Source organism: Xenopus tropicalis, chromosome 2 (genome assembly GCF_000004195.4).
Source record: "Xenopus tropicalis strain Nigerian chromosome 2, UCB_Xtro_10.0, whole genome shotgun sequence".
NCBI lineage: Eukaryota > Metazoa > Chordata > Amphibia > Anura > Pipidae > Xenopus > Xenopus tropicalis.
This window is the reverse complement of record NC_030678.2, coordinates 116,994,909-117,017,553: the sequence shown is the minus strand read 5'-3', so window position 1 is coordinate 117,017,553 and position 22,645 is coordinate 116,994,909. Positions and strand designations below refer to the sequence as shown.

At 41.7% G+C, this 22,645-nt stretch overlaps 1 protein-coding gene across 2 annotated transcripts in view; it reads left to right on the top strand.

Annotated features, from left to right (window-relative positions):
- Window positions 1-19,611: 19,611 nt before the first annotated feature.
- arhgef7 (Rho guanine nucleotide exchange factor 7) overlaps window positions 19,612-22,645 on the top strand; it is a 98,997-nt gene continuing 95,963 nt past the window's right edge. For both annotated transcript variants that reach the window (XM_004911991.4, XM_012957889.3), the window contains exon 1: window positions 19,612-20,415. In XM_004911991.4, the coding sequence (XP_004912048.1) occupies window positions 20,251-20,415 (165 nt within the window). In that variant the 5' untranslated portion in view covers window positions 19,612-20,250. The remainder of the gene's footprint in view (window positions 20,416-22,645) is intronic.

Genomic DNA, 22,645 nt, shown 5'->3' with positions numbered 1-22,645 from the left:
GGTTAAGCTCTCCATACATGCACCAATTCCAATTTTTTTTATGAGTTTCGGATCGTATGTGGGCTCCAAATTATCATCCTGACAATTTTTATACAATGGGAATGGTTGTGTAGCCAGTCGGACATGTTAGAAAACAGTGGCGCACCAAGAACATTTTTAGCCACCATCTCCCCACTTACTTATGTGCGCGCTAAAGTTATGTAGCGGGCGTGCATAACTTCAGCAAAGAGAGTGGTTATAGAGAAAGCAGACCCCGTGGTCTGGGCCCAATTGTCCCTCTCCATGACCATGGGGTCTGCTTCCTCTATAGTTACACCACTGTAAGAAAAAGTTTTTGTCAGATATCGATAATATATGACGATATCCATGGGTGACCTACAAAGTATTTCCAGGACATAACTTTTGTTTAATTGTCTGCCAATTTTTAATGACTAGAGCATCGTCGGATTTGTTATTTTTGGATTTTAATCCCACAATTTCAGTCTGACTGTAAGTTTTAGATCATTGCATTACAATGTACCATCGATATCTGAACTTTCATCATAAGACAACTAAAATCTGAACGTGTTTGGGCCTCATGTGCTATTAGTGACACAACACTATCAGTAGGCAGAGCTCTATGTTCAAAATTGCACACAAATTTTTGCTATCTAAAATAGCATGCATAAAGTGCTTGTGCCTATATTTACTCTCACCTAGTGAAAATATGCCAGAGATTGAGATGCAAGACACAGTGAACCACACAGAGATGCAAGGGAGCCCTGTATTTTCCACCTGCAGTAAGTAAAGAACTGCTTAATCTCTCATGCAAACTGCCATTAGTTCAAGTACCTGTATTTACAAGTCACCTCCTTCTGCTTTAGTATCATTGAAGTTAACTCGTTCTTTCTTGTAATTGTTCTGCAAATGACCTATAGAATTAAGTATTTATTTAGGCACTCTGACACATTAGACCTTTTGTTGAAGAAGATAAAGTTGTTGGTACAGATTAAGTATAACAACGAAAAAGCACTGGCACTCAAAGCTGCAGAACGGGACAAGCCCTTTAAGGGCTCTGGCACATGGGCGCGAATAATCTCCCCGTTCGCGGGCGACTAATCTCCCCGAAATGCCATCCCACAGGCGAAAATGTAAATCGCCGGTGGGATGTCATAAGCGGCGGCGCGATTTCAGTGAAATCGCGGAAGTTGCCTTGAGAGGAAGCCCTAAAAATCTTTATTTCGGAGGTGCAACGTTTCGGGGCAAAGTAACCCCTTTATCAAGCATACAGATCTGTGGAAGTGACGACATTTTATATGCAAATAATTTACATAATTAGCATAATTAATTAACATATTTAAATAAATATTTCAACAACACACAAATATAATATGATATAAATATAAATATACTTCACTAGCAGCATGGTGTACAAAATGTAAACAGTGCATATAAAAAGAGCAATAAGTGCATATAAACAGTTTTCCCATCAAGAAACACAGTTTAAAATTCAAGTCTCCTGACCAAACTGAAACCAAGTGTTGAAGTAAACGGCAGGCCCCACAGGATACTAAAATACAAAACATTTTAACCACATTAAACTAAAATTGTTGCAATTAAAAACATGTTTCAATTCATGTATCAGTTAGTTACAAAAAACCACCCTACACGCAACAGAAAGAAAGTACCTATCCCTGATGTGCAACCAAGAGGATTACTTATCTGTAATAAAAACATACATAATAGTGAATGGCCTATATTTATGGAAGACATGCCATATTAAATTCCTCATTCCTCATTGCTATTGTGCCCTGGGACGGTGCCGATCCCTCCAGCAGTGTGCACTGAGCGCAAGGAGGAGGGTCTCCTGTTCTTCTACAGATTAAGTATAACCCATAGTGCTTTTTTTCTTTACACTTAACTAATTTTTAAAGCTCCCTAAGGGCCACGATACACGGTGAGATTAGTCGCGTTGTGACTAATCTCCCCGCAATGGCATCAAACTGGCTAGAATGTAAATCGCCAGTGGGATGGCATACGTGGCGCAGCGTTTTGCTGAAGTTTCCTCTCAAGGCAAGGGTGGGATGGCATTGCAGGGAGATTAGTCGCCCGCGACAACAGAGATGTGGCACATTTTTAGACTAATGCTGCACTGGGCAGATTCTCGGCCTGCTAGAAGTGCAGTGTATGCAGTTTGTGCCGAATTATACTTAGGGGCCTGTTTATTATGCCGTGTAAAATGAAATTCACCAAAAAATTATGTAAAAAGCTGTGTAAACTAACTGGAAAAGTTTGCCGTCCAAACGCCAGATTTTACACCATTATTTTACGTAAGTTCTGGCAGAAGAAAAAATGCGTAAAAAGATTATGCAGATTTTATGCCGCTTTGTAAGCAGTGAAGCCTGCTGATGTTTGCTGAATTTTGTTGTCGTTTTTTACACAGCATAATAAATCTGCCCCTTAGTACGCATGCACTCGCAACGGAATCTGCTCTGTGTGGCACAGACCTTAAGCTGGCCATACACTGAAAGATCCACTTGATTGGCAACCTCCCCTGAGGTGGGCGATATTGGATTTTGAATTTATAAGCTGCCGATGTGGTTCATTGGTAACTTTTTTTGGCCTGTGCATGCAAATCTTTATAGAGCTATCATGGTTGGATAATTGTAGCACCACACATCAAGCATACTGCAGAAAAACTTGGAAATATTTGTTCAGAATAAGAAAGTAATATGAGGGAAGGTAACTTCTTATGGTCCCAGTGTTGGACTGGCCCACCGGGATACCAGTGGACCCTCCTGCTCCTAACCATTAGGCCTACTTCATGGCCATTCCCTATTTCTGAATGAGAACAAAGAGGAGAAATAGATGGAAGGACAGAGAAAGTGGAGAGTGGGTCCCTGGACTAAGGATTTCTGGTGGGCCCCTGGGATCCCAGTCTGACACTGCCCAGGTCCCGAGCATTCTGGATAATGGGTCCAAAACCTGAGCTTAATGTACTTGGGACACAGCAAAGCAAGAGCTTAAGAAGAAAACTAGGTATAAAAAGCTACAGATACAATAAACTGATATTTTACTCTGCTTACTTTCAGTTATTTATGATACTGAAAACTACACCCGCAGAGTTATCCCAGCAACATGACTCATGAACACAGAACAATTGCTTATATGTTGAGGCATCAGGAAGGCTGCCAATGAACATGTAATCACATGGATTTGAAGGCTGAAAACTATTGGGTAGGGCTCTAACAAAATGTTTTTTCCATGTGCAACTATTAAAATAATATGGCTAATAATTTGATACTAAATTATTGCTCTAGTTATACCTATTATCAGGGTTAAGGTGCCCATACACCTTCAGATCCTCTCGCTTGGCAATGTCGCCAAGCGAGCGGATCTTCTCCCGATATCCCACATCTACGGGTGGGTGATATTGGGAGAATCCAGGCTAATTCGAATCTAATTATAATGACGGGTATAGGCAAAGTCGGTCCAGGGACCGTATCAACGAGCCGATGCGGTCCCTGATCCAACTAGATTTTTTAACCTGCCAGATCGATATCTGGCCGATTTCAGGCCAGATATCGGTCGGGCAGGCCCGTCGGTAGTGCCCATACACAGGCCAATTAGCTGCCAAATCAGTCTAAGGGACCGATATCGGCAGCTAGAATCGGCCTGTGTATGGGGACCTTTATCCACCAACAAGTTTGTAGAACAGGGTCACTTTTCAATCTACCTCAGTGTTTTTCTGATTTCTTTCAGTATTATATGTTATGATACTTTATTTACCATATTGTCTTTTTTCAGGCCTTCTACCTACTTTACCATCTTCTTTGTTCTTCTAGCTCTCAGTGGTGTAAAAATAGAGGAAGCAGACCCTGCAGTAGTGAGGGATGACCGGGGGACAGGGGGGTCTGCTTCCTCTATGGTTGCTTGTATATCTCTGCTCCCCACCAGCTCTTAGATAGGAGAGCGGACAATTAGCAGGAAAAAAATAAAATAAAAACCCCCAGCTACCACCAAAGCTACCAGTGGAAAGAGCTTGTGGAGGATGAGGGGTCTGAAAGTAATGTCACGGCAGGGTCGGACTGGGCCAGTGGGGTTCGGCAGCCCAACCTGATCCCCGCGGAGGGGCCCCTGCAGGAGGTGTGAAGGCTGCTGCGGGGGTGCATTAGGGGGTGGAGGGGGCCGAGGCAGTAGCCCAAGTGGGCCCTGCACCCCCCACTTTGACTCTGTGTCACGGGCATCCGTGTGCATGATGTCACTTCTGCTGTCTGGGGAGCATATTTAGGTCTGGTGCCTAGGACCTAAATACTTCTCTTACTGTTATAAAAAATAATCTGGCATAAAGCGCACATCGCAGCATTAGGGGGCACAGCCCAGCCCAGTCCTTACCATCTGCCATAGTTGTACACTTAAAGATAACGACCCCGTGTGTAAAAAACTTACACTCTGATTTCTTAAGCTCTTGTCATTGTTCTATGAAGTCAAGAAAGATAACTTTCCTATCTACAGCTAAATGGAAAAGTGGATCATTCTATAGGTAAGGGCCAGAAAAATCTGCCGAAGGACACGTCTGATTTCTCATTTCGAGGGGTCACAATTTAATAAACATTTGTAAAGCAGAAGCTTTCCTTATTGTTTATTGTGTTTGTGTTCAGTGTTGGTCTGGTGTCTGCATCTGTGTCCCATCCAAACTACACTGCCCCTAGTTATCATCTGTTTCTAAATCCCACCATAGTATTCATTCATATCATGGTGTATGCTGTCCCTTCCACGCTGCAGTTTTTATTATATGTTAGTAAAAAAAATAATTTATTTTTAGTGCCTAAGGTGCAATTAATTAGGAACCCTTAATGCCTAATGTAGTTGATCTAACATGTACAATACAGATGCATTATGTTGCTAATAGGATGTAACTTATTTACAATGCTAATTAGATATTGTTTGTTATTATTTCTCATCCACGAAAAACACCTGTTATAAAGCTCTATAGAGTCTTCCAAATAATGTGGAATAAAATAAATGCCATTCTTCCATGTCTGACCTTTCACTTGTGCTGCTGTGAGCGACTGCTATTTATAGTATTTGGGTGATGATGTCACTCTGCAGCGATTCACAGGACGCCTTCTCGTATCTGACCAGCAGATGGCCAAACGTCTGGAATGAGCACCTTTGGCCCTGTGAGCACAAGCGCCTCAGACTCACCTCAGTCTGCAGCGTTAATAATTTTTAAATTATGTGCCATTTATTTATATACTCTGTAGCACTGTGGGAAAGGACAGAGACAACAATACAGAGTGACAATACAGTTAATAACAATATAGAATAGAATGGGTGTCACTGGATGTTACAGTCTTTATATATGTTACTTTGGTATGCATGTATACGTTTATATTGCACTACTACCACATTTTCTACTTTTAGTGATAGAAAAATAAAGTCTTAATAAAATCTTATTTTTGTGTTACAGTTTCCCCTTAACTGCATGGGATATACAGGTATTGTGTGTATGTGTATGCATGGGGTTCTCAGCAAAAAAAAAGGTGGGACCCTGGCAGGCCTGTTCTCATTTGTTTTTTGGCTTTTTTTTTCAATATACATGTTTTATCAAATGTAGCATGCTGTGTATGCTCCTACAGAAGGCACAAACTACTCGCATTGTGCATGGTCCATGACGCAGCAAGGTCAAAGTATTGGTCCCCCACCAGTGGCTCGTGAGTAACATGTTGCTCACCAACCCCTTGGATGTTGCTCCCCATGGCCTCAATGTAGTTGCCCATTTTTGAATTTCTGGTAAGGAGACAAGTTTAGGTTGCGTAAAAATCATGTATAATGCCAAACAGAGCCTTCTGTAGGCTGCCAATCCACATTGGGTGTATTAAGTAGCTAGTTATAGCTCTCATTGGCATCCCCAGGAACCATTTTCATGTTTGTGTTGCTCCCCAACACTTTTTCCATTTAAATGTGGCTCATGGGTTTAAAAGGTTGGGGTTCCCTGACTTAAAAGGTTAAAACAGTCACAGGTGTCACCAGGGTCAGACTGGGCTGCAGGGACACTGGGAAAAAACCTGGTGGCCCAGACCCAATGCCTGTTACCTTTCCCCTGGCCGCCGGTGTCCTCCCATGACTCATTTCTCTTATGCTAGCTCAGGGGAGGATGTCAGGAGGGGGCCCCTGTGGGGAGTTAGGGGGGGCTCATCTGGGAACGGAGTGTGGCGAGGGACATGGCCGGGAGGGGGCACCTTGGGAGGTGCGGGGCCCTGGGGCGGTAGCCCCAGTGGGTCCTGCACCCCCAGTCCAACCCTGGGTGTCACAGGTGAGGAGTTGTGTTTCCTTTAGACTGATCCAAGACCACACAGGAATAAAATATTCAGCACAGTCAATTCAATGTACCTTGCGTTGCAGAGTATACACTCATCTGGTGGGGACAGGCAGATTTACTACCCAGAATAGCAGAAAGCTCACTGTTACAGGACTAATGGTCTTGCTGATTGGTTTGAGGTCTAGCGTAGCCAAATGGAACAATTTTCTCTTTGTTCTCTGAACAAGTATCACTGGTTGAATTCCCCCAACAATTACTCTACAATCCCCTCAGCAAACAGTTATTCATCTGACCACAGTCTGCCTGTACTGACAGAAACGTAAAATGCAGGCTCTGCAGAAAGAGTTGCTCAGTTATGGGGTTAAGTTCAAATTCCATATTAAAGATGCAACAGTATCATTTTCTAGTTAGGTGGATTCCAGGAACCTGTCATGAATACATACAGTATGAAGGTCTTATGAAGTAGGAAGCCTTAGTGGTCACTTAGGCCAGGGGTACCCAACCGCCGGGCCGCGGACCAGTACCGGGCCGTGGGCAGCTTTCAAGTGGGCCTCCTCTGTTCCTGCCCGCAGTAAAAATGCAGACGACACAAAGTGGCGTACATATAAAGGCACAAAATAAAGCGGCATGCGTTCAAAGTTATAAAGACGAGCATAGAGACACAGATAGAAGGCGTGCATGAACGTGCGAATAAACACCGTGCGCGCGCAACAACCCCCCCCCCCCCCCAGTCCGTGGAAAAAATTTTCAGCTTGTGGTGAAAAAAAGGTTGGGGACCCCTGACGACTATAACTGTACTTGTATCCATGCTTGTATAATTTGATTACCAGATGTTTTCAGCTGCTTATGCCTCTAATTACATTAGGCCAAGCTTCTTGGCTGCCAAACACACATCAGTGCTACTTGCTTGCAAGGGTATTCTAACACCAGGAGGCGATAAGAAATGTTGAGACTTTATATCCGGGAGAAAGATCATAGGGCACACTAATGGGGGTAAAACAATAATTGCTACAGCCTGGTTAACTATAAAACCTGACTTCCATCAGGTAAATATAGTTCATCTTTTGTTTGCACTGACATACCACATCTGTACTATAGCAAAATCTGTATTTTACTACCAAATGTATTTGCTTGTATTGTTCTCTACTCCAGAAATGATGCAATAAAAATCATCAATACAAAAAAGTTACAAAAAAAAGCAATGTTGTGGCCTTCAAGTTAATAAAAAATGAAAACCGCAGCCTGCAACTGCAAACTCAGGAAAAGCAGGTAATATGGTGAAAGATAAAAATAATTACATTTCTTAAACATAATTAAATTTCTTAAAATCTTGATTATATATCTACAAATGCAAATATTAAGGTTAAATGGCCTTTAAATTAAAACTACACTTAAAACAATGAAGACAAAACAAAAATATAACCCTAAATAGGTTTTATATTCTGTTGATTTTACAATAGTGGATTTGAGCATACAATTTATTATATACAGTACACAATAAATTTATTATCTGTTTATTTGCATGTATAATTATGAGGTAGAGCTGCCATACTGATTTTATAGCTCCAAAGTGGTAGTCCCCATAGACTTTAAAAGAACAATGTAATCTATTTATACCTAATACATGCCTACACGTCTCTTTTCTGGTGAAGTCTGTGAGAAATTCCTCAGCACAGCCAAGTTATGGCAACTCCCTTTTATACAGTATAAATATATCATCCCTTGAATGCCAGAATCTATTTAATGAAAACTAAAAGGAAGACACACCCTATTATGAATGCATTTTTAAAGAACTATGTATCTATTCTGCTTAATTTTGCTTAGTACATGGAAAAGCTTATGCTTGCATTGTTTAGCTATAGTTAGCTATAGCAACAAACAGTAGAATGAGGGCTGAAGGGCTCAGTAATATTTATTTACTATGTTAGTAAATAGGGCTGACTAAGTAAAATGTAAGTAAAGTGATTGTGGAAACATCTGTGCAACAGTAACTCATGGTAGACCAAACAAACTCACAGAAAGGGAAGGCTATGTGCTTGAAAGGAGCTCTGGTTGCATAATCCAATAACTGCTTCCAGGGCCACAGTATAATTTTCCCAGCAATCCTGGCAGCCAAGTCTCTGGTGTGGTGTGACAATATGACATATGTGATGTCTTCCTCTCCTTGGCTTGACACCAAATTCAAAACAAAAGGAGGTCTTAATTCCTGGGTGCATTATATGTTCTACAAATCTTGATTAACTGGTCTCTGACTCTAGGCTTTGTTCCAAAAAAAACTATTAAACTATTACATTTGGTGAATGCCTGTAAAACACTACATGTGTAATGCTGACTGCAAAGTTTGGTAGAGAAGAAATCATGGTTTGGGATTTTTCTTAATGTTTAGATACCAAGTGCTAGTTACAGTAGACCTACCATCAAGATGTTTGACAATACCATGTTTGCTACTTTTTGGCAATGCCGGTGGGGGAATGCCCATTCGGCACAAAATGAGTTCTGTACAGAACTACTTTGCTATTATGGGTGTAGAAGAACTTGAGTGGCCTGCACATATGAATAGAATGGTAACTCAGACCTGATTGTCCTGGGTCCTGCATCATTAATGCCCATATAGCTAAATGCAAGCAAACCCCACTAACAACATTCCAGCATCTAGTGGAAGGCTTTCCCAAAAAAGTAGCAGCAAAAAGTTGACCAATCTTATATCGATACCATTAGTTTTGGAAGTAAATGTTGCATCTTGCGTTTATTTTATAGTCTGGTGCAAGGAGCAGCAATGCCCAAGACACAAGTGCTGGGTAAATAAGCAAGAAGGGATACAATTTTGCTTTTGTCTGGGGATTTTGTAAATGACTATAGTGTCAAGAAAAGGCTGTTGATAAAGAAAAACTCACCAGCACACCCTGGCTCCTCCAAAAGAAGAAACTTTAGCCTGGTGCCCGGTATCAAGAGGGAACGGCACCCTCCAATCCATTCTCCAACAGCATAGATACTGGCACAGCAAGGCAATTATCGTCAGACAAGGGGTTCACCCCAAAACGTTACTGTGTTGCACTAAATAAACGTGCAGGTTTTACCTGCTTATAATTGCCTTGCTGTGCCAGTATCTATGCTGTTCAAGAAACGGCTGTTCCCATTGCATAATACACCACTTAAAAGAGAAGGAATATGCTCCTTGGGAGCAGAGGAAGAGTGTATTTCCCTAGTCTGACCTGCACCCAAACTGGACCCCAAATGATTGGCCAAATTTCAACCTTAACCTGCCTAACCTAAGGGTAAACCTGCAGGTTGTGGGTCAACCCACACATCACTACTTTTGTGCTACTGTACTAAAAATCTCCCTATTACCCCACAAGTAACCCCTACCCAATCTATTTGCTGTTGGTTGCTTTCTCTGGCCATGCAGGAGGGCCTATAATCTTAGCACCCTGCACTTTATCATGTCAGCCACTAGGTAGCTAAATGGGCCCGGGATCTGCATTTTGTATTTTCTTGTGCATTTCTTACTGTGCTTCTGGACAAACATTAGGACATAAGGGCACTCATAAGTAACAGAAAGTGAATCTGATGTCAAGTTTCTGTAAGTTCTTTGAGCACTTTACATTCATTTTCCATTTTTATTGTTTTCCAAGATGTTTGCATGTTGCTCTTAATACCAAACTTTCGGGTCAGCAACTTTTTATGAATATTAGAGTGTCAAAGATCTGTCCAGGTTTTACTGACACTAAATTGGAATGTGCTGAGTGGAAAGTGTGGTATTAGCAGCCTGAAAATACAAATATCTCAAAACCACTAAAAACAGAAAATTAATTAAGAGAGAGTGGGGTAGTAAGGGTAAAACCAAAAATCTATCAGTGCTTAATAATGCCTGATTTATTCTACAGCAGGGTTTTTCAGCTGACAAAGAAGTAACCAAATCCCGCTGAGGAGCTTGCCATAAGTTTTAAAGTAAATTGCCATTCCATTAGCAGTGACAGCAGATTTGAGCCTGAAAGTGCTGAAATGTGGGTATCCTGGCCAAATTTACCTGTCACCACTGGTGAATAAGGTTTCCAGCAATACTTATGACTTTTTACTCTGAGAATTTGTACTGTGTACCATGAGTATTTAAAAAAAAAAAAAAAATATAGAAGAAAATATGGATTTTTTAGTTAAAAGAATAGATGGAAGATACTTTCAACACATTCATTTCATTTATTCTAGAAGTATGTACAGAGATGCTTCTAACATGCAATGTAAAGAGCAGTACTATCAAGCAGTGGGCCAGATATCTACAAAACCATATGGCTGTAAACTAGATCATTTTTAGATTGCTCTATAACTATGGCTGATAGGCCATTCTCTGCTGGTATTCTAACTTCTATTAATATGGCAAAAGGTTTTTTATGAGATAATTTCATAGGTATTCAGTAAAGACAGCTAAAAGCAAGACACTAGTTTAACTGATGTACTCAATATGATTGCTGCAAAACAGAACTCAGTTTCAGTTTGTTTATTGTAAAAAGCCATTTGAATACAGAGTATTCGCCAATATATATTGCACGCAACTGCAGACTCATTCTTCATGTACAAATCCGATCATTAATACTTCCTCTACTTCAAGCTGTTTCTAAATGTGTTATTGAATTGTGCTCCTGATTGTGAAATATAGTGTTTCCTATTGGATTTGATTTGAAGTCATCTGAAGCTATTCATGTGTAGCACCTGCTGAAAGGCCAAGTGGATAAGTGATATGTCTCTACTGCCAAAAGGAAAATCAGATAATGACTGGCTGAAACATAAGGTGCTTGAAGCACTCTGCAGTAAGCAAACAAACAATGATCCGGTAGTACCAGTAAAAATAAATTTAATCATTGATCTTTATATCTTTCCCAAGCATTTTTATTCTTGTGTAGTTAGATGAATGTATTACAAATAACATGTATTTATCTGTAAATTCATATAGCACTATAATAGAACAATGACATTATTAAACATTAACATTTTGTATACCAGGCCTAGGAAGGTATGGGACACCTCTCACTTCTGCACTTAGGGCAGGGCTGGTCCTGTTTGGGGCTCTAGTAATATGTACACAGTACATATTGTACATGTACAAAGGGCCAGGAACTCTTTTAAATTAAAAGAAAAGTTATTTCTTCAAAAAAAAATAAATGATATGGTATCCCAATACAAAACACATATTTACAGTAAAAACATAGCAGGAAGGGGCTGTATACAGACATACTGACGAAGATATATATTAAAGGAGGTAAATGTTTCACACTCCAAATGAAAAGCTCTTTGAGGTAAGTGTCAGAGTTGCAATGGAGTTGCAGAGTATGGGTCTCTGAGGAAGTAACATACTGGGTGAAACTAAGGGCTCTGGCACACGGGGAGATTAGTCGTCCGCGGCAAAACTCCCTGTTCGCGGGCGACTAATCTCCACGAGTTGCCTACCCCTGCCATCCCACCGGCGAACATGTAAGTCGCCGGCGGGATGGCAGACGCGGCGGCGCGATTTCGCGCAAATCGCCGAAAAAGACTCGTGAGTCTTTTTCGGCGATTTCCTGAAATCGCCCCGCCGCGTCTGCCATCCCGCCGGCGACTTACATGTATTTTACTTACATGTTCGCCGGTGGGATGGCAGGGGTAGGCAACTCGGGGAGATTAGTCGCCCGCGAACAGGGAGTTTTGCCGCGGACGACTAATCTCCCCGTGTGCCAGAGCCCTAATGGGCCATATACTTCCTAAAGTCATAATTAGTAATAATGCTCATATAAAGCATTAAAATATGAGTACAACTAGTCTAGCAAGCCCTTTTTATACAAGTATGGTATCCATAATCTGAAAACCTGTTATCCAGAAAGCTCCAAATTAGGGGAAGACCATCTCCAATAGGCTCAATTTTAATCAAATAATTCAGGTTTTAAATAAGATTTCTTTTTTCTCTGTAATAGTAAAACTGTACCTTGTTCTTGATCCCAACTATGATATCATTAATCCTTAATTAACATTTAAATGACTTTTTCTTAGACTTATGGTATGGAGATCTAAATTAAGGCATTAAATTAGCCAGCATTCTGGATAACAGGTGCCGTACCTGTACTAGCAGAGTGTTTGGAGCAGACTATAGTAGCTACAGTGCTGCTACCTTAGTGCCAGGCCCAGTGTAAGTGGTGCTTAGGCATGTCCCCTGCCCTTGATCACCCCCCCCAGCAAAGTGATAATTGGGGGGGGGGGGGACTGAGGAGCGGGCAGCAGGAGGTGGTAATGGAAGTGATGCGCTATGGTGACGAGCGCATAGCATCCATCATTCATCGCTAGGCATTGAGGCAACTTCAGAAAGCTGAACTAGGGGTTGGAAAAAAGGTACTCTTTGTTGTGCCCTAGCCACACTCCTCTTCTGCTACCCTGATGTAGGAGAGCAGCTGTGGTAGATGAGTTACTTGACTATAGACCCGCAGGGTCTGCTTCCTCTATAGTTATGCTAGTGGTATGATCCCTGTTCATGTTGTCACTACATTTCCTTCTCCCTAACAACATCAAACCAACCCCTGTAAAAGCAATCTTCTTCCCCACACCTGATAGTGAAATGCAGAACTGGATCGTAGGGATGGAGGGTACTGGGTTTGGATGTTTCACTCACCAATCCCAGGCAGTGAGCAGAATAGATCTATGCATAGTTATACACTTGTCAATCCCTCTAAGAACTGCTTCAATCCCAAACAATCTGCAAACCTCTTTCCTACACAGACTGTGTAATACTAATGCCATCATAGCTATGTCTCACACACAGGAAGCCAGCTATGCTGCTTCAGTTGGACATATCAGCCAATTAGATATAAACAACAGATGGTGTAGTACCAATTTAGATTGAGTCCTATAGCCTATTCTCTATCTGTGTAATGCTAAATTTAAATGAAATGAAAATATTATACCTAAATCATTTCAAAATATGCTTTATAGTGGGAGTTATTGTAAAAGGTACTTACAAGAAAAAATGTATACAAATGGCTATACATTAAAATGGTTTTCAAACTTTCCATTCTTTTGATTCAACATATTTCACTCTCTGTCTGTCTTTAGCAATAATCCAAGATAGCGAAGACACACAGGGTGATTAATCGTCACAACATTTTAAAAAGTAGTAATCGATGCAACTTTTCCGCCATAGTTTATTATAGAAGTCACGGCGACTAATCACGCTACGTTTTCCCATGCAAATTAATCGCCGGGATTTCTTAAAAAGTTGTGGCTACTAATCACCCTAAGGCCAAAGACACACAGAGCTACTTTGTAGCAACTACTTGTCACGGCTACAAAACGCCGTGACAAGTAGTTGCTACAAAGTAGCAGCTACTTCCTCTCAAGGCAACTTCGGGGCGACTTCGGCAAATCGTAGCGACGCGTATACCATCCCACCAGCGATTTACATTCTTGCTGGTGGGATGGCATTGCGTCGCCCACAGCAATGAAGATTTGTCACGGGGCAATCTTCCCGTTTGACACTGCCCTGGATAATTGCATACTGATGAAAACACAAAAGGAATTACTGTAATTGTTTAATTATTAAAAGCCAATATTATTTTCTATCACCACAACAAGGCACATCTTGAAGTGCATCCATAGCTCATATAAAAGTTAAATGACTCATGGACAGGCTCAGACTGTGGATTCTGGCAAACACCAGAGGGTCTACTGTAAAATTACTATTCAGTGAGCTGGTGGGGGCCTATTTTGAATTTCAGTGCAGACCTGCACATGGGGCAGATTCTTGGCCGAAAATCGACCCCTATTCTTCAAAAATCTGATAGTTCACCTGGCGCATTGGCCTGGATGCAAGCCACACTAAGTGGATTTTGGCGCAAAACTCATTATGGGAGCAGTTTCACGCCGCATTTATCTACAGGCTGAAAATCTTCCCCATGTGGCTCTAGCCTAAAGGGCTACTCACTATGTTGATGGTACAATATTAAAGCAAACTATGTTACAAGCATTATAATAACTAGTTTTATTAGAGACTAAAAACGTGTGTTTTTCATCTATATTTACAATAGATAACTGGTACTAATATGATAAAACTTGATAGTTTCAGAGGTTGGTGATGTATATGAAGGGCACAGGGTGGCAAATTAGGACAGTCTGTATACATCCTTGCAAAATGATTATTCCTTATTAATATAGCAACCAACATATTCCGCATTGCTTCATTGAGATTATACATTAATCACATTAGTCCATGTCCCAGTGGAGCTTACAGTCTTAGGTCCCTATCACATTCACATATTTTCAGTTTTATCAGGAACCAATTATCCTGCCTGTATATTTTTTAGGGTGGGAGGAAACCAGAGACTCGATAAGATACCTTAGTCATACCTGTATCTCTGCCTCCATCCCACTTGGCTTTTTAATAAAAAAAAAAATCATGTTATTTACATCCATGTTTCTAAATTTTGCCCTTTATCAAGTGCTGATAAAGGGTAGAAGCTTGAAACATGTTATTTCTTCAAGAAAACCAGAGCACAGCCACCCAAGCACAGGCAGAACATACTGCTTGCAGATAGTGCCCTGGCCAGAAGTAAACCCAGGTGTTTAGATAGAAATAAGCAAAATAGAGTTGTTGGTGTAGAGTTGTAGTTCAGCTCACCCATGGCAGGCAGGCGATCAGGGCGACCAATCCAGCAGGAAGCCAGCAGGAAGGCAGCAGGGGGGTCCACGTGGCAGGCAGGAGAGGAGGAGGCGACAGTAGGGGGGGTGCTATTTAAAGGGACAGCAGTGGACACGTCATCATCGTGTGCCCACTGCTGTCATTGGCTGAGGGACCTGATCGGCGGCACTGGGGGACCGGATCCGTGAGTATGTCTTCATTTGCTCGTTGCCTAGGGGTTTGTGGAGGGGTTTACAAGCCCTGCTTTAAAAGCGAGCGCAGCGCTTGTAAACCTGAAAGTGCTGCAGGATGTAGATTCTACATACTTTGGTACCCAGGACGTAGAATCTACGTCCTGTGGCACTTAAAGGGTTAAAGGAGAAGGAAAGTCATTTTGGCATTTTACTGCCAATAGATTTGCCACATTAGTGCCACCTAGAACAATATATTTGTTCTGCAGAAACCATTACCATACCTGAGTAATCAGTTTTAGATGTCAGGCTTACTCGGTCGCTCAGTTGTCGGGGTCACCAAGACTCACCATCTAGGGTTAGGACAGCACGAAGTTAGCGTCACACAAACAGCTCGCACAACAGAAAGCCTCCCAGGGTGTGTACAGGGGGATTCGAGAGTGGAGAGAAGCCTAAGTGACTAACCAAAATGAGGTACAGAAGGAGAAGGCAAAAGTGTAGTCAGGCAGTTACGGGTCAAGGGCAGGCAGCGTAGGTTCAGATTCAGGATCAGACAGAGGCCAGAGCGGGCGGCAAGGATTCAAGGTTGACAGGCAGAAGTCAGCAGAGAACAACAGGAAATAACAGCTAGGCTACAGGATAACCACGATAACCAGGCACTGATCAGTACTACAAACTGCTTTAAATAGCTTGTCTTTTGGTGCCAATTCACCTGCGTCATGCCGCACAACGTAAAGATGCACCACGTAAAGACACACTGCATAAAGACACACCACATAAAGACGCACTGCGTAATGATGCATAACGTTGTGATGCAATCGCACCAGCGTTGGTACGCAGATGGGCGTGGCAATGTACACGCCTGTGCACTGGAAGACACTGGACTGGGACTGACGTCACTGCAGTGGGGTAAGCTATGTAATGTATCCTTACATTAGAAGCTTTCTCCATTTTCCTTAATATAGCAGCTGCTATTTTAAGTAGCTTTCTGCCTGCAGTCTAGCAGTTATAGCTCAGATCACAAATTTCTAAGGGAGGGAGGAGGGAGTTCTTAGCATTCTTGTGGGAGGGAGAGCAGGAAAGGGGAGAGAGAAGAGAACTGTGCAGACTCTGGCCACAGGAATTAAGGATATTTCTGAGAAAAGAAGTCAGATACTTGAACATCATATTTACAAAAAAAGAGACAAGAAATCCTGTTTTTCTTTTGATACTGTAAGTACTGTAAGTGCTTATGGCTGTATTTACATAGACCTTTCTGATAAAGCTTACATCGTTTTTACTTTTCCTTCTCCTTTAACAAGGATTTTCTCATTTCTACAGACCCTCACACAAGTCACCTGCCATCATCATATTATATCTTCTCCTAAAATTCACATCCTTGGTGATGTATATGTCCCTACACAAATGAACCTATGTTATGATCTCAGAACTACTCATGCCCCTCTAGGCTATTTAGAATTCAAATTGACATTGTTATGAGTTATGCTGCACTGGTAAAAGTTAGGGCTGTGACACATGACATTTTTGATCATATTTGGTGAATAGCTGATGAAAATCTACGGACCAAAGCAGATCACTTCCCATTTCCTGTGGCGGAACATTCAGTAGGGTTTATTTATATAAGTAAATAACCCCTAGTACGTAGACTTTAGTCCATGGTGACCACCTTGACATGGCTTTAACCATCCCTATTTAGGTCCCCTGCTTCCTATAGTTTGAGTGTAAATTTAACCCTTGCTGCTGAAAGGCCCAAAAGCATTTCCAAAATTATACTGTTGGGCTGACCTGAAAGCCCTCACTGGCTTATTTTATGGGCCAAATCTTTTGGATCAAGGGCTGCTTGCTGAGCTTTGCAGGGCAGTCCTTTTAAAGCTCTTGAAAAAAAACACCTTGATTGTCATAGCCTTTAGGCTGATGTCCCATGGAGAGATCTAGTCGCCCGTGATAGATCTCTGCTACCGCGGGCGGCTAATCCCTCTAAAATACCTTTGCTGGTGGAAAGGACTATGCATCGCTCACTGAAGTCACGCAGTTTCCTTCTGCAGGCAACTTTGCATGACTTCGGAAAACTCAATCGATATTGTTGCCAGTGAAAAGGTATTTTGGTGAGATAGCAAAGATTTATCATGGGTGACTATTTCTCTCTAAAACAGTAAATCCCTTTAGGGCAGGGTTTTATTCGCTCAGGTAAATTTCACTTTATTATGCTTTTTTGTTCCTTGTCATGTAATTTTTAGTAAAGCATTTAAAATAATGGTGTAAACTGACTGATGTATGTACATTTATGTAAAACTCCATTGCATTGTACATAAAATTAGCTCTATTACATAGACATCACTGTGCATGAATAACTGTGTACAATACAGTATTATTAGCATAGCTGCAAACAAATCACAATAAATGTTTTATCTAAGAAACTTTAAAACTAGCAGTTTTACTTTGGCTATACCACTAGAGGGCTCTTTACTGCCACACTACAATTCTTTCTAGTAACATGGAAAATCAATTCAACATTTTGCTACTGTTAAGAAAACTGGGTAATTGGGAGGGGGCAGCAGTGCCTTAATGATCTCACAGAGTAATGTTTTGGTGGGGTGATATACGCTATGAACAAATAAGCATCTGTTCTGACTTATTGGTAGCCATATCTTAGTCAGCAATGGCAAGTCCTTATGCATACAGAGAGATGGTATGCACAGACTGTATTACATTACATTAACATTTATTTATAAAGCGCCAACATATTCCGCAGCGCTGTACAATAAGTGGGTTACATACATTGGACATACAGAGTAACATATAAAAATATAAAGCAATCAATAACCGATACAAGAGGTGACGAGGGCCCTGCCCAAAAGAGCTTACAATCTACAAGATGCACTAATCTAGTGGCATGACTATGTTATTGGCCATCACATCTCCTAAACTCTAGTTTTCACACACATACTGAAACTATGTACGTAACAGCACCTAAGGAGTTTTCTGTACTCCTGCTTAAAGTGATACTGTCATCATTTTAATGGTGTACTTTTTATTTCTTAATAATACTGTTTACATAGCAAATAATTCACTCTAATATTTAAAATTTTATTCTTGAACCAGCAAATGTATTTTTTTTAGTTGCTATGAGAAAGTAACAGCATAAAAAATACTCAGTGCCACCCAAAAGGAGCAAGCAAAAATTGTATGCAAAAAAGTCACCCCATCCACAGTGCAGCACATCTAATTTAGAAATCCTTTCCAGCTTTGTCTATGCAAAGCCAATAATCAATTGCAATCTGATATACCCTAGATTATTTTTATTAAAGGCCTCCCAATCTGTCACTTGCTGTTGCCATGGCAACAGAAAGCTCAGGAGACCACAATCACAACATATGTGGCCTAAGCTCAGGAGAGCTAATTTATTATCCATGTAGTTAACCTTGAATGCAACAGCCACTAGGTCCCATCAAGACTTGTAATGTACAACCAACACAATGTATGCTGTAAATTCAATGTGTACAGCTTTAACCTACAGTACAATCATGAATAGGAATCATCAATCTAAAGGAAAATCCAGTTTACAGCTTTTTTGGTACATATTCCATATGCAAATGAATACAGACAGCAAGAAACTGGGAAAAGAACAAGTTGATTATTTAGCATATCAGCATTTTAAAGCTGGAATTATGAACCATTTATTGGTTATGTAGAGAAGAGTGTTTCAAGCTGGCTATACACTGAAAGATCTGCTCATTTGGCAAGGCTGCAGAATCCCTGATATGCCTACCTTGAGGTGGCCAGTTTTGGATGACTGGATCACATTTCTGGTATGGAGGCTGCAGGGACAAGGGATAAGGACCACATCAACCCAACAATGCACACCTCATCGTGTTTGGATTTTTAAACCTGCCTGATCCACATCTGGCCGATCTTTGGATATATATATCGGTCATGCAGGCCCATCTGAGAGCCCCATACAAGGGCCAATAAGCTGCCGACTCCACCTCTGCGCTCATCCATTATTAGTATATATATATAGGACATTAAGACATTCTGTGCATTAAGATACTAAAAATGCCCTCCCCTTTCTTGCCCTTGACTTGCCTGAGGTGGCTCCTCCAATGCCGCCCCACTCGTGCTTACCTTTACAGTGCTGGAGGGGGTTCAGGGGGAACTGCATTGCTAGCGTAGAGTGCAAACTCTTTATGCCGCCACTGGTACTTTGTCTGTGCTGCTGCCTGAGGTGAGTTTCTCAACTGGCCTTATGGTAGCAGCGTCCCTGTCTTTTGTCCATATATTGCAATATTTTTAAGCTGGCCAACTATGTTGAAGTCAACCTTGGTCTGGCCAGTCCTACACTCACTTTCATCTGATTCCTTCACAATTCTACTATTCATTATACATTTTTGATAGGGTCACAAGTTTTACCTGCAACTAGCTCACTTTCAAGGTTAAAACTCCCAGATGGTTGCCCTTTTAATGGCCATCACAGGGGTCACATGACTGTAGCTGGGAAGGGTGAAAAGGTGGCACAAACCACTCAAGTTACAGCTGTCAAATACCATATATGTTTATATTATACCCCGCCCCCCCCTCACTCAAGCAGAGGATGAGAAAGGAATGTATTTGTGTGTGACATGTTCCACTGCACACACTGTCAGGCTGGCCTTTGTCTGTAACATGTGGAATGGCAGGTACAAGCCCTGGGGATGCTCTGGTTCATGCAGTGCCGGAGATCTCTTGGCTGAGCACTGATTCTCCTGAAGAAGAGAGTGGCGACACTGCAGGCTCCGTGTGCAATCAAAAGCCACTTGACAGGCTGCCAGAGCGCCCAGCACAGAGCGGGGAAGAGGGGGGCAGCGAGGGAAGACAGGAATAGGAGGAGGAGGAGGAGGGGGACGGGGGAGCGGACCTGCTGCATTTCCTACAGCAGCGAGGCGTCATCATCTGCATCTGCCCGGGGAAGGAGGGATCAGCAGCAGCAGCAGCCTGGGTTTCATGTCCACCTACAAGGGGAGCAAAGCAGCAGCAGCCAGTTCCATCTACAAAGGGGGGAAGGGGCTGGATTTGAGGGATACTGCATTGGCTGCCCCTGCCCCCCTCGCTCTTGCAGTCTCTGGCTTTACGTGTCTGGCTGCCGAGCCATGAATTCTGCAGAGCAAACCGTAACATGGCTTATAACTCTCGGGGTGCTGGAGTCGCCCAAGAAAACCATCTCCGATCCGGAGGGCTTCCTGCAAACGTCCCTGAAGGACGGGGTGGTCCTGTGCCGGCTGCTGGAGAGGCTTCTGCCTGGCTCCATAGACAAGGTAAAGCCCCTGGCTGCCACTTGTGTTTGCTGTGACCGTGTGCCCACTTCTTTCTTCTTCTGCCCTCCAGGAGCTGGGCAAGCACTGCTGCAAGTTGTTTGCTTAGGGAGCTGGGCAAGCACTGCTGCAAGTTGTTTGCTTAGGGCACATTGCTCTCAGCAGGGGTTAACTGCAGCAGCATCCCAACCCCCATCAAGTAGGGCGGTGTGACCGACAGCTGGGGGAGGAGGGGATACCCTGTACAAAAACACAAGGAGGGGAGGCGGTGGCATTGCACTGGGGGGGGCAAAAATTGTTTGGGTCTTCCATGCTGACTTCAAGCTCCAAAGGAAGGGTCTACCTATCTCTCTATGTGTGTCTCTATCTGTGTAGTCCATCAACCATTAATCACCTCTTCTGATACTATCTCAGCTTTATAGTGTAGACAGGTATAGCCAGACACTACAGATAATCTATACCCATTGACCAAATATAAAAGCCAACATGGGAGCCTGCGTCCATTTAGTAACATAGTAAGTTGGCAGCCCATCCATTACCAAGCAAACATTATTTATAGCTTTTTAGGCAATACAAAATGAGGCCCTATGTATGCTAACAAGAGAAGAATTTTTTCCAGACTTACTGTTCAAGGACCTGATTTAAATAAATATTTCCCTATATGGTCTGTTTGGGTATTGCTTGTATTGCATAGGTGGCACTGAGGAGGGGGGTGCCATTGCACTCTAAGGTGTCACATGCTACTTGGCAGCTGATGCATATGACAGTTTCTCCTAGCTCTTTGTCAGAGTAGGATCTTCACAGTAGAAGGCTCCTCTTCAGCTTCTATTGGCTAAGACCTAAGCTTTCAACCAATAAGAAATCAGTGGATGTCTAAAGTCAATTCTGTGTCACTGAGTTATTGGCATTAAACCAAAGACTAAACTTCTTTGTTACTTTTTGGTATCTGTTGATATTTTGATAGAAAATTGCTATGCTTGTAAATGTTACTATTGTGTGTGTGCAGAGATAGGCCAGGGAAACACTTATATGCAAATCTTTTATGAATGATTTTATTTATGATTTTATGAATGCTACAATGCTAGTTTATTTCACTGAAGTGGAGAATATGAATGGTTCGTCAGACTGGGAAATCATTGGTTTTCCTGGTCAAGAAGTTGATTTTTTGCTTTGAAAAAAAACTCTTTGAATTTAAAGGGGATCTCCTCCTAAAAACTACTTTTTGCATAATGACAGAAAATTTAATTATAAACAACTTTCCAATATACATTGATTACAAATTTTCAGTTGAAAAATGTTAAAGTTGAAGCTGCATTTGTTTTTACCTTCCTGTTTTCTGTCTGCTGAAACAGTGTAGCAGAAGTTAGTTCTCCTCCAGGTCTGTTAATCAGCTTTCTTCTGTTGCATTGTATCAGAAGTCAGAACCAGTAGTGTACAGAATATAGACAGATACCAGACAGATAGTGCTACAAATAAATTTTAATGCATTGAAATGTTTTAATTAATGTATATTGGAAAATTGCAAAGAATAATATTGTCTTAAATTACAAATAAACAGTGTTTGTGAGAAGATCACCTACAATACTGTGTCATGTAATATATATTTTATGCCAGTAAGAACACTGTATAAATGGCCAGTGAGCACTCTATTAACCCCATATAACCTGTAAGATCATTGCAGAAATGAACAATGAAAGCTCCAAAAACATCACTGTAGAAGTGACTAATGAGCACTTCATGAGCACTTCTTACTGCCAGTAAGATAATTGCCGAAATGGCCAGTGACCACTCCATCTACCCCAGATATGCCAGTGAAATCATTGCATAAATCGTCAATGAGCACTCAGTTAACCCCAGATGTCCCAGTAAGATCATTGCGGAAGGCCAATGAGCACTGTATTAAAACCAGATATACCAGTAATAACATTGCAGAAATGGGCAATAAGCAGACTTCCCAGTAAGATTATTGCAGAATGGCGAATGAGCAAAGTATTAACCCCAGAGTTGCCAGTAAGATAAGGGCAGAAATGGCCAATGAGTACTCCATTAACCTCAGACAAGCTAGTAAGAGCACTGTGGTGAGGGCCTCACAGCTGCCAGTGTCTGAATGGTCCTTACAGTGCCTCCCTTTGTGTGCAGTACTAAATCAGTTTTAGGTGTGTAAAATGAATTTATTGGACTTTCTGTAAAAGTTTCTATCTACTGTACAGTGCTGCGTACATAATTAGCGCTT